Raw genomic sequence first — 12,874 nt, forward strand, 5'->3', positions numbered from 1 at the left:
TAGCTCTAATTTTAGAAATTCGAAATTACTCTTTTTTTAGCATTCTTGTTTTTTATATTTTTTACTTCCAAAATTACTTTTAACTCTTTATTTTTAGTAGTAAATAAATATGAAATAAAGTTTTTTTCTTACTATTTATCAAAAATTACTTTAACTCTAATCTTTACTATTTATAATAATAACTTTAACCCATTTTTACTATTTATTGCATATTTATTTATGACTAAAAAATAAGAATGAGTTAAAAATAATTTTTGGAAGTAAAAGTACTAAAAAAAAGAAAAGGTTACAAAGAGGAGGTTAAAAGAACTTTTGAATTTCTGAAATTGTGGCTAAGGCTTTGGCGGTTGGTTGTGGGGTTAATTGGTGGTGTGGAGTTGATTCTAATAAGCAAAAAAAAGGGGGGGGAGGTAAAATTTGAAAATAAAAAATATGGTTAAAGTAATTTTTGATAAATAGTAAGAAAAAAAAAGAACTTTATTGTATATTTATTTACCAATAAAAAAAAAGAAAGAGTTAAAAGTAATTTTTGAATTAAAAAGTAAAAAAAAATAAAAAGTTAACGCCTTCCGTTAGCTCCATCCGTTAAAAATTGACGGAATTGGACGGCAGGGGTTTAATTGCTAACGGAATGCAAAGTTTAGGTGTTTTTTTGTTAATAGTGAAAGTTCAGGTGTTTTTTTGCAAGTTGTCAGAAAGTTCAGGGGCTTTTTTAAAATTTTCCCTTAATATCCTTGACTGGTCACAAGGTAAACTTTTATAACTCAAGTGTCTAGGCTAGCTTACGCATAATTCTACCTCGGCTAATTCAGAAGGCTTAATCCCACCGCCCACGGATAGAAAGGCTAATTAAAGCCAGAGCACAAAACAATTGTGAATGTGTAGTATTTAGAGGTTACATATTGACAGCGGGCATATGTTGTGCCGAGAATTTAAAAACAATACAAATAAGATTTACAATACAGTTAGGAGTTTCGTGTCAAAATGGACGGCCGGATCGATCGTGTATGCTACACGGTGTAGTGCAGCAACCCCCATTCCATTTTTCTTGTAGTATTATCTCGAATTTATTGCAGTGGTGTTACAGCAACTCCAGCAATGTGCCAAACCAGAAAAGTCTAGGGTTCCCGACCAAAAGGTTTCCGATCTGATCCCGACATTTCGTCGGGCCCACTTCGGCCACTGGACAGCCGATCTGAGCCGTCCAAAAATTCTATAAAACAAAAATGAGTGGTCCTACTCAAGAATCAACGGCATCCGATGTGTGTAGGTGCTCGATCCAAACACTCCAATATATATTTATACAAAAACATGAAGTGTTTGGATCGAGCACTTGCACACATAGGATGCCATTAATTCTCGCGTAGGCCCACTCGTTTTTTTTTATAGAATTTTTGGACTGATCAGATCGACCGTCTTGTAGTCGGAGTGGGTCCAATGGAGCATCGGAATCCGATCGGGATCCCTTTGGGATCGGGAACTGTAGCACCTCTCCAAACCCATAGCCAAAGTAAAAAAAAAATTTGTCGTAAAACCAAAAGAACATGCTTGATAAAGCTGTGTCACATCTGACACCATGTTTGATTTTGCGTAGAAGACACATCACCATGAATGATTTGATCCAACGGTGGTGGTTTTTCCAGGTATAAACTCTATCGCTTAATCTACCGTCAGCCTGATTATAAGCGGGTCCATTGCCTTTTTAAATTTTGTACTTTGTCTGATTGCATGTGGCAGGTTAGTGGGCTACCTTTAAATAACAACAAAATTAGCACTGGGGCACACTTTCCCCACAAAAGTACAGAACTTTCCCTCTGTCTTTTTTTTTACTTTATTTCTTTTTCCGTTTCAGACGGTGAACTTTGCCCTTTTTTTTCTTTTTAATAATTCAGGTGTTCACGTCACTTTACACGCACTTCGACCGATTCTGGGAACTTAATCCCATAGTTCCGTATAAAAATTCGGGGGCTGTGGTGCCTCAAAACTGTGTCATTTTGGGGCTGCAACGGCTAGGTGTTTGAGGGAAAGCCGAGAAAAAAAATTAAATGCTCTAATTTTCAATCCGTTTGAACCAGTGCGAAGATTTTATTTTTTTAATCATTTTATCATAAATGGTCATAATCAATTTTTGACCGTAGGACTCTCGTTAATTAGCTCTAAGAAAATCATAGAACCAAATATCTCTTAGAGCTAACTAACGAGAGCCCTAGAGCCAAAAATTAATTATGATCCTTTAAGATAAAATGATCAGAGAAATAAGATCTTCGCATCAGTTCAAACGGATTGATAATTGGAGCACTTAATTTGTTGAGCAAATTCTAAAGTCATCCCTTATAGTGTGCTACACGTGCAGATTTTTTTGACTCTTTTGGGGCAGTTCATATGGAGCAATCTGCTCCAATTTTCATTGGACTCCCCGCAAGTAAACGCTAGAATCAAAATCTCAAAATTAATTGAGATGTGCGTAAATTAGTTCGGATATATATTAAGTTATAAAAACAAAGACAAAAAGTAGCTGGGATTTTTTTTTTCAAACTAGCCGTGAATTTGTAAGAGCAAAAAATAGAGATGAGTTGGTAAGGGCAAAGAAGGTATTTAGACAAAATACTAAAAAAGTACATCTGACAAAGTAAAAAATAGAAAACTCGTGCAGTACTGAAAGAAACAATAATGTGACACGTGAATTTAAATTATAAAATAATAGATAGTGATATTTCCCATTGTTTGCCCATAGGGCACTATAGAAGAACCCAAACTTTATTTCGTTTTATTTTTTAGGAAACCAAACATAACATCATGAAAACATGACTGAGGTATACATAGCCCTAGCTTTGCCAGAATAACTAGAATGTTAATCAAAGACATCAAGAATTTTGCAGTAGTCCGCGCTTCTGCTTGGTAAAAGGGCGCATGTTATGATGATCGTCAATCCGCGCTATTATAGAACCACCCTTAAACCTTGCAGAATGTCCGAGTTTGCAGCTCCCGGGTCCGATTATTTTGCATCGGTTGCGACTGTAATCTCTCGCTATTGAGCTTGTATTCCTAATCATTGTCTGTTAACAGGAAGTTCCTACTGACAAAAAACAAGAGAGGAAATTGGAGAACAGAAATGAAAGGATCCTTGGGAGCTAATCCCAGTGCGCGTCAACAAAAAACAAGAGAGAGGAAATTGGAGAACAGAAATGAAAGGATCCTTGGGAGCTAATCCCAGTGCGCGTCAAATCCTCTGCGCCGAATTTTGTTTGTAACGGTTCTTCAGTGCATTCTTAAGAGATGAGATCATTCTCAAACGATTTAGTAGCAGAGAACGCACCTAATCAATGGTGCAGACAAAATTAGGCACTGGAGACTCATCCTAGTGGAGAGGCGCAGAACAGTTTTGAATTTCCTGGTAATTAACCATACGAACTCTGCTTTGTCTACTGATAATGCCAGAGAAAGTCTAGATGTAAGACAGGGTTTTACTCTCGTTGAAGGCAAGGTCAGAAAGATATATTGCGAAGTATTATCCGAATGAGTGCCACCGGAATGTTTTTGAGCCAATGCTACATAAATCGGGTAACATACCAACTCCAATACATAAAACAGTTTTTGTTTTTTTTTTTAAACTTTTCCATAGAAAAGAAACATTTTTTTCCTTACAAATTGACTAGGCTAATGATTAACAAAAACAAGTGACCACACTCGCAAATACTGCACAAGAGTGAGGCGATGTTTGGAACCCTACTGTGAGAGGGACACCTAGTGAGCTGGGCTTCTAGGTACGAGGCCTTTTGGCAAACCCAAGTTAATTTCGGGCCACCATAACATGCAACTGATGAGAAGGCCCTACGTAGTAAAGGGAAGTGTGTACTCTCTGCCTTCCAAAGTTGCCTGGCCAGGCGTAACTGAGCAACGACCTAGGAGTGGATTCCCCATGGGCAAGGGACAGGAAACAACCATCTCGAGACACATCACAACCTATAGGCAAAACCGGCGGGGCCTGGGAAGGCAGGATCAATTGTACCTGCAGCCTCTTGGACTTCATATTCCTCATTTTTTAAAGCGGGGGATGGGATCTCTTTTTTTCAACCGAAAAAAAAAAAAAAAAGGACCAGATTTGACTCGGCACAACCTAACGATACATTAAATACCAATGATCTGTGCCTAGAATGCGTTGCTAGATCTCCTCACTTTGTTGGACAAAATAACATAAATAGCACAATACCATGTTCTACTTTAATACAGAACATGATCCTTTTCTCTGAGATAACTCTGAACAAGTGACAATAGTGATGATCTACTGCAATCTGACTAGATTTACACATACAAATTGCAATATTGAGAATACTGCTATACCATATACATCTCTTGAAGGCTTACATCTAGACTCCATTGTGTATGGTGCGCTAACATATCTATCATATATCTATATATGCTCATGGAACAACAATCTCACACTGTATAGAGCTGAGAGTGAGAAGAGACTGAAGGCAAAACCTTCTTCCCTCAATCTCACTCGAAACCTCTGGTTGTATCCTGAAACAAATATGTTGACAAGAGTGAGAGAACTTTGTCCTGTTCACCCTGTGATTCTGCACTTCCTAATAAACTCGTTCGACAAATTTACATGTTGATTCCATATGCTTCGTACCTCTGGGAAACCAATCTCGAGCCAGGGCTTTGCTGGTCCACTGAAATGGAGGACAGCTGCAGCTTGCAGTATCTGGGGTGGTGCTGGGGAAAGCTGATAACCTAATCCACTCAAATGCCATGAAGGATCAATGGGATGCACATGACCCTCAAATGCAATCAACGCCGGCGGGAGTGCTCCGGGACGCCATAATGCCAACCCAGAATTTAGGCTCTGAAATAACAGAGGTGTATATTTCAGTAACAAGAATTATATATTTTGGCATCGAACAGTACAAAGGAGTGCAAGAGACTGTTCTAGGTTATCTTGTGGTTAACTGTACACTCTAGGACCTCTTATATAGAATGGGGCCTCGAGTTTTGGAGGTATCTATTGTATTTTGGGTTAGAGTTCTGTTACAGGGAGAGCACTTGAAGGAAGGCTGCGTGAGAATAGAGCGTTGGAATTCCTAATGCGTAGAGTGGATTGTTCTTCCTCAGTTCCTCTGTCATGAATATATGCATATTGCCAAACCACGTGTATCTCGTGTTCTCTTCCATTGATCTATAATTTTTTTTTTACATGGACTGAAATCTTTTTGTTATGCAATAGCAAAACAGACCCCCACCCCACAATTAACCAAACTACAACAAGAACGAAAAGAAACACAATCTAGTTGGTTTTCGTATTCCATTAAAATTCCCAAGGAAAGTTTTATTGAAGAGATTATGTTTCTCTATTATTCTTACATCACAAGAATTATGGGGAATGCAATGTCATGCATTTTGAGGAGCCAAATATTTTACCGAATCAATAGATGGAATACTCACAAGTTTAAGCCACTGATGGTATGCTGCAGTGATGTTGGTCTTCCTCCATGCCATAAGATCAAATACATTCATCCCATACAACCATCCACACCGACTGTAGTCCAAAGTAGACGATGCTATGATTGGGTTGGTAAAATTGAAATAGTCCTTGTATTTTCTTCCCGGACAACACTCTCGTCCGCACCATGAGTCAACAACTGCACCAACAATTTTCCCATGGAGATTGATTTCCCATAGAGACGACAAGTCATGTTGTACTACAACGTCATCGTCCAAGAACACGATCTTGCTCAGATCTGGAAACAACTGCGGGCTCATGAAAATCAGATACCAAAACAAATCTACCACATCTACACAACCAATATTGTCCAATCGATGATGATGGAAAAATTGAATAAAATTACCTCAGGGAGATAAATCCGGAGATGATTCATGAGAGAGAGACAGCTGGGACTAAGAACCGCTAAGTTTCTTTCGTTCCCCTCCTCATATTCAAAGTCCTCTTCTTGGAAATTGTTATAGCTATGATTCCAAATTAGACGATGGATTCGTAACATTTCACTAACTCCGACATTGACCTTATGAGACCAATCATATTGATGCAATCCTTTCACTTCCACAACTGCTGAACCAATGGGACTTACTGCAAACCATGCATGCATTGGGGTGTAAGTTTTCTTATCAGTGACTATGTGAAACACTAGTTTCTCAGGGTTGGCAGAGTTTTTTACAGCAGAAGAGATGACAACAGAGGTGGCAAGGACATTGTCTGTAAGGAGAACTATGTGGTGGAAAGAAGAGGAGGTGAGGCGGTTAACGAATTCAGGTGAGGGTAGGCGAGATCTTGCAATGGCGTTTACAGCATATTCTTCCGCCAATTTCAGGCAAAGGCAGTGAAGGCCCTTGGGGACACCATGTGAAGCTAAATGCCAGTATATGGACTCCCGGTGCCTAGCTGATTGTATCTTACGCTCCATCTTCACCATCTGTATAAAGCAAAGAGTTCACTTAAATTGTTATTCAGGCTTAACAGCTAACATAGTTTAAGTCAATAAATCGATTGCAACAAATTTTTAGAAACTTAGAATATCAAGCATGGTGGCTTGGGTTCATTTTCATAAGATAATAGAACATACAAGTACCATCATACTCGCATTCAGGGAATTTGGCATGCTGTCTTTATTCCTCATTCAGATTTATCTCATTACTCGTCTAATATTCTTTCTTCTTTTAGTTTGTTGCAGGCTCATGCATGTAAGGTTTTCGGCAAGCCTAACCCACTAGGTAATTCCTCCGTGCCTGCTTGTGGCCATCAATGAAAAGACAAGGTTCAACAAGCACACGCCCCTGCTGGGACTTCAATCCTTCACAACCCATAGTGGGAAGGCATGAAGTGGCACCAAATCTAGAGAATGATTATCATGTTATCCATAAACAGCTATTTATTTCACAATATGCAACACTAGCAAAAACTTAAGATCAACATTATTATCATCTCCTATTGTTATGCAAAATATGATTTTCCCTCTTCATAGATAAAAACAGAAAAATATTGACAAACCTTGTTAAACCAAAATATAAGGTGAAAATAAAGAAACATACAAGGAAGAGAAGTTTGGAGATAGATTACTCAAACGCACAATTTGCAAATGACAAGTTGTTTATGAACAATAGTATGAGTGATATAGGTTGACTCATCCCTCATCTAGGGGATAACCTGCTGAGCAGGAAAAACTGTTTTTTGAGTATGTATTTTGCTAAAATGTGCATCTATGCATTTTTCTTAAAGAACTTCCTTTTCTGTGGCATGTTTAGATGCGAGACAATTTTCTCAGAGGTGAAAACAAAATGAACGAAGTTATGACATGAAAACAAGAAGAAAAACATTCATTGCTCCATGGCAATCAAGTAATATAGACTTTTGCAAATACTCTCTTAGCATGTCAATGCTCTTTTTAAATGATGAATTTAAATTGCGATAATACATGGTACAATGTCTAAAAGGCACAAACTAGTTTTAGGAAGTTAATGTATTTAATGATGTGGGCAGATATTGTTTTCACTTTTCATAGAGAAAAAAAGAGGCAAAGACAACATTGTTTTCATACTAATCATGGTGTCTGTTTTTCATTTTTCTTGCAATTTCATTTATTAAGTTCTGATATGCTGTACATTCTAATGGCAAAATAAAGTCGGAAAGAATTCGCTGCCCTAATGGTTAGGTGTCAGATTCACAAGTACTTTATTCAGTTATGAACTAACAAGTTTGCTTAGTGAAGAAAGTTCCTGCTGAATAAGCATTCTTAAATATGGAACAGTAACCAGACAAATTTCTCTGTCATGTTCATATTTGGCAAAGCTATTTGTGTCTTTTGCATTGTCTGCTCTTTCAATGGAAGTCTTATTCACCCAAAAAAAATAAATTTGCCCCAATATTTGCTAAATCGAATTAACCAAAGTCCCATAGGCATATTTCTGTCAACTTCATTCGAGTTGAGTTTTGTTCACCCTCCTCAAAAGAGGGTAAACATTACCCTCCTTCCTATTGGTTGAAATGATGTGGATCTCACTACAAAGTGATGCCATGCTTACCAAATGTATTGCATTATAAGCATGACATCACTTTGTGGTGGGATCTACATCATTTCAACCAATAGGAAGGAGGCTAATGTTTACCCTCTTTTAAGGAGGGTGAACAAAATTGCACTCACTTAATTCAGCCACTCACACTAGAATTTGACTTTTAAGATGACTTGGGACTGGTAGACAAGCTTTGGCTTAAGATTCCAAACTACCGTGATTGAGAGCTTTCGTACATGTGGTCCTGCTATAGCACATGAAAAAGAAAAAAGGACAGAATTTTAACAAGGACAAGAGAGTAAAAGCATTCTTTGGAAAGGAGAGTGGGCAACCTTCACACCCCAAGACAAATAAACATGAAAGGGAAACTGGGTGCCAATGGTGATTGGAGCACAATTCCCTACCACGTCAACTCACTTCTTAGTATTGAAATGAACATAAAACATTTTCTAAAATGCTATCCAAAAATGTCTTAAGATGCATAAACGGTCAAGTCATATTTCAGTCAAGTAAATGACAAGAAAAACCTGTGGCTAACACGGCCTCAAAAGCCAAAACAAATTCTGACAAATCAATTTTTTCACAAATAGTGAATAAGACGCCAATGGTGAGTGTGAATTGAAAAAAGAGCTGAAATGAGTAAAACATAAAGGATCCACGGAACTCAAGACTGATTAGAGTAAAATGCATAAGCAGTGGTGAAGTGGTTTTACCATAGCCTTGGTCTTGAAAGCGAAGGCCTTCATATCTTGTTTGTTTGACGTTACATCTTCCACAAGATCCTTAAATGAAGTTGGTGAACTCTCCATCCACACCCCTCCGTCCTTGTCATCAACGTCAGCCTCCATCAATGCCTTTGCCAGCTCTTCCCTGAGGTTCTTTGGGGTAGAAATCATGCGCACGATAAAGACCATGGTCAGTAGTCAGTCAGATCTGATGGCTATGAATTAAAACTCCCTCAAAGGGAGGAAATGTAGCCAGCTGGTCCCTTAATTGAGATTTCTTAGGGTGTAAATCTGGGATATGGAGGGAAAAGAATCAAAGATATCAATCTCTCCACAAATTCCCTCCGTTTCAAGCTGTTTCCCTTTGCCTTTTCTTTCCCTCTCACAAATTCCTCTACAACTCCAAGATTCAAAGTTGTACTGAATTTTGGAAACACAGTTTGGGCAACGAACCAGGCTTTAGCCCAGTCAGGGGTCAGTCAACTGTACGGCCAAAAATTGAATCTTAGGCTCTAATCTTTGAGATTAGAGCTCTATTCTCAGTGTACTTTGTGATTATTCAGCAGGAAGAAGTTAACGTTAGCTCTTTGGGCCTAGCTCTAGTGCAATGGTATACAATGGGTTTGCATTTTCTGTTGTGTTTTCCTAATAGCAAACCCATGTGAAATTTGGTAATTGCTTAACCAACCAATAATAGTCCTAGCCAACTTGCAGCCAAGCAATAGGACCACCCTAGGAGTTTTGTTTATCAAAACTGCGTTGACACCAAAGACGAAAAAGGCCAAAAAGCTCCCAGATTATACATTCATCCTACCAAGTTGTAATACCACTATCTGGCGCCCAGTGTTATTTCCAGAGCAATTTTGACTGCCTCCAAAACCGCTGCGCAGTTAATAAAACAATTGTAGCCATAGCATTTTGCTAACAACACACCACGCCAACAGTTCTATTCTTTATTGATTTTATCATACTCCCATTTGTTCTCATCGGGCAATTTCAGGTCAAGTGGGCTAAATAATGCAGCTGGCCATGTGGCGTGGAAAGCAACTAGGGAATGTAGATTTCATAGTTCCCCAAGATGCCAACCATAGATTGTTCTGAAAACCAGGTATTGCAACTCCAGAGTCAAAAACACCAATTCTATTGGGACAAAAATTTCATTAGACTCAAGTCTTGGAACTAAATGGCAAAGAAATCCGACTCATCAACTTCCCCCAAACATAGCTTTGATGCATCAGGCTGGAAAACAAAATCTTGGAATTTGAAGAAAAGTGTTCACGAGTTGATGGAAAAGTTCTTTAACTTTAATGGAAATTTTCTTTAATTTTAATGGAAATTTTCTCAAGTCTGAATAACTGAAATAATTTTCTGTTGACAAAACCTAAAAAAGATAATTGAAAAACAAAAGACTCTGTGAAACTAAGAACCAGACTCCAGTCCAATTTTTCTTTGGTTCAGTTTGTCCAATTTTGGGCCTTTGTGGGGTCCAGAAACTATTCCCGAACACTTGATTTTACAAAAGAAACAACAATGCTACGTACACAACACTCAACCACAACCTCTAAAATGGGGTGAGACCCATATGAGGGTCCACACCTACGTGAGTGTTGTGTACACATCTTTATTGGAAAAGAAAATTCCGCAAACATCCCATTTTCAAGAAATGGATTTCAATTATTCCTTCAACTAGGAAACTATTGATTTTAGTTGAAACAAAATTGGTATGATTCTCATCGTTTGTATTGTTAAAAATAAACAAAATAAAAAAATTGTAAAACTGAATTTGTTCTGCCCAATCTCAAAAAAATCTGTTCTACCAGTGCACAAGAGCTCAGTAAATGTGCTCCAGCACTCGTGGCAACTTTATAGACTCATCTTTTTTTTCTTCCGCAAAATTTCACGTGACAGTTTTCACTTTGGATATTCTTCATTTGGAATTTTTTGTAGCAACAAAAAGCTAAAGAACAAAACAGGTGTCAGGGAACTTAAATGCATGTCACAATTGTGCAGATATATAAAACTGAAATGGATAAACACTCACCGGAAATGAGTCACTCCCACCAAAGAATCTCCAGCCCATACACTCTGCAACAGAGTCTCAACAAATTAGTTTCCAATTTCACCCAAAAATTAAAACAGAATTTCGTATTTAACTCCCTTAACTTACTAGCAACCCAACCAACTGGGGGTTTTTATATTTTTATAACTCAAGTGTCTAGATCAGTTTATGCTCGACTAATCTTGACGGCCCAATCCCACCGCCTACTTGCGGGGAACCCAACCAGCTAAGGTTAGATGATTGGATCCGGCTTCTCTGTGGACGCGGGGACTGTGTTGTGCAGTGTGTGCTGCACACCATCTGGATCGTCCATCTCAGTAATCAATGGTCCGGATTAAAATGAAACTCAAACTTTTCTCCAAAAAAGTTTTTTAAAATCTGGACTATCCATAACACTTTTGGACGGTTGAGATCGCACAATACCGTGTTGCGCACCTGGTGCGCAACACGCCCCCGGTCCCTTCTCTGCAGTCAACTATAGAGAAGGATGTGCTGTTCAACATGAACCATTCATATTGACAATCAATGATTCAGATTTGTTGAATTTTTACTGGTAAAAGTTTACCGGTATAGATTAAAAATAAATCTGGACCATTAAAAACACTATTTGACGATTGCGATCACTTGGACCGCATGTCTACAGTCTAAACCTGGACTGTGGACAAGCCAAGATGATTTGGCCACCTTTAAACTTTCAAAAAAAAGATTGATTACGTCTTTGTTTACTTAACTGTAGGGACTACACGTTGAGTCCAGTGTAATTGTGGACTTATACCTAATTTGATGTAATTTGAATATTTGTATTCTTGTAGTAGAAAATAAAGAAAAACATAACTAGCAACCCCCATTTGTTGCATAGTTGAAGTAATTTTTTAACTTGATACCACAAAAAACCAATTGTTTTGCCAAAATTGGCACAACAAAATGATCTGATGGTTTTCCCACTGCTTTGTTGTTTCTATGTTCAACACCAGAATTTTACCTGTACTTTTCCATTAAAACACAAGAATAATTTTTTAAACTGAACTTTTTTATAAGCGCTGTCTAAATTTTGACCTCTGTAGTGTTTTTGTTGTGTGTAATTCGAAACCACACGAGAAGACAATCTTGGCGTAGGATTGTTTTAAATTACTACTTTTTATAGGTTTGACGGTAAGGAGTGTCCAGCCAACTCACGCGCACCTCAATTAATATTCTCATATCCGGTTAAAGGCAGACTTGCGACTAGAAAATTCACAAAAAGTTACTTTTGTGCAGCCTGACCCCAAATCAAACCTAGTCAATTTTGTGCAGCCTGACCGCAAATCAAACCTAGTCAATTGTGTAGGATAAAAACACATAGCCCTGGGTTGTTCTAACTTAGAAATCATTCAAAACCTAGCCGAAATTGCCAAAAAAAAGAAGTAAAAAGGCAAATACCGAGAGAAGAAGAACAAATGGCGGCCGATTCGAGAACAATGAAAGCAACTCGAAGGAAGAGACATGGCAAAACAATCCCGAGCATCAGCACCACCGGAAAAACCGTGCGCTGAGACAGCCGTCGTCCCGAGGACGCCGTTCCTTTCCCCTTCATACCTCCGCTGCCGCCGCCGCCGCCTGCTACGTCATTCGATACGGTCACTCTCTTAATCCCGCTCGCTGATATGTAGAACTTCATCTCGGATCGGGTTTCGCCGCGGTACTATCTGTTCGGAGCTCCGACTTGCGCTTTTTCTTCTTGAAGGTTACCAACAGTCTCATCTCATCGATCAGTTCCGAGATCCGCTCTCGCACACGCCTCTCATCCACTCTCTCACTAATCGAGAGAGAGAGTAATAAGAGATGTGATTCGATCTCTATTTCTCTCTCTGTATCGAAACCAATACCAACTGAATCGAATCCGAATTGAGAAAATCAATTGGGAGAGAAGAGCATTGTGATTTTTTATTTCCAGATGATGAAAGGCATTGGATTCTAGTGGAGCAATATACAGTTATGGAGAAGAAGAGCGATAGGTGTGACGATGATGGGACGCAGAGGATGAGATGATGCCACTGTTATCAGAAGGAGACGAAGGAGTAGTGTT

General features: G+C 38.6%; 1 protein-coding gene across 4 annotated transcripts; it reads right to left on the bottom strand.

The window, feature by feature from the left end:
• Window positions 1-4,176: 4,176 nt before the first annotated feature.
• On the bottom strand, window positions 4,177-12,874 carry LOC131321794 (probable galacturonosyltransferase 15). Of its 4 annotated transcripts, none has more exons than XM_058352745.1 (6): window positions 12,229-12,874; window positions 10,786-10,835; window positions 8,739-8,903; window positions 5,850-6,431; window positions 5,422-5,751; window positions 4,177-4,849 (listed from the first exon to the last, which is right to left on the bottom strand). In XM_058352745.1, the coding sequence occupies exons 1-6, from the start codon at window positions 12,464-12,466 to the stop codon at window positions 4,565-4,567; spliced, it is 1,650 nt and encodes a 549-aa protein (XP_058208728.1). In that variant the 5' UTR covers window positions 12,467-12,874; the 3' UTR covers window positions 4,177-4,564. The 4 variants fall into 4 exon arrangements, with proteins under 4 accessions (XP_058208728.1, XP_058208729.1, XP_058208731.1 ...); XM_058352746.1 differs by having other exon boundaries at window positions 10,792-10,835; window positions 12,229-12,873; XM_058352748.1 differs by having other exon boundaries at window positions 5,446-5,751; window positions 10,792-10,835; window positions 12,229-12,872.

This window comes from Rhododendron vialii, chromosome 4a, assembly GCF_030253575.1.
Source record: "Rhododendron vialii isolate Sample 1 chromosome 4a, ASM3025357v1".
NCBI classification, from domain to species: domain Eukaryota; kingdom Viridiplantae; phylum Streptophyta; class Magnoliopsida; order Ericales; family Ericaceae; genus Rhododendron; species Rhododendron vialii.

What these genes read in the sequence shown, in the direction of transcription:
- LOC131321794 (XM_058352745.1), bottom strand. Translation starts at nt 12,466, where the DNA reads ATGAAGTTCTACATATCAGCGAGCGGGATTAAGAGAGTGACCGTATCG. An exon ending in GTGACTCATTTCCGGTGAGT is followed by an intron (nt 8,904 to 10,785) that starts GTTTATCCATTT and finishes TCTACCCCAAAG; the next exon opens with AACCTCAGGGAAGAGCTGGC. An exon ending in CTTTCAAGACCAAGGCTATG is followed by an intron (nt 6,432 to 8,738) that starts GTAAAACCACTT and finishes TGCTTTATACAG; the next exon opens with ATGGTGAAGATGGAGCGTAA.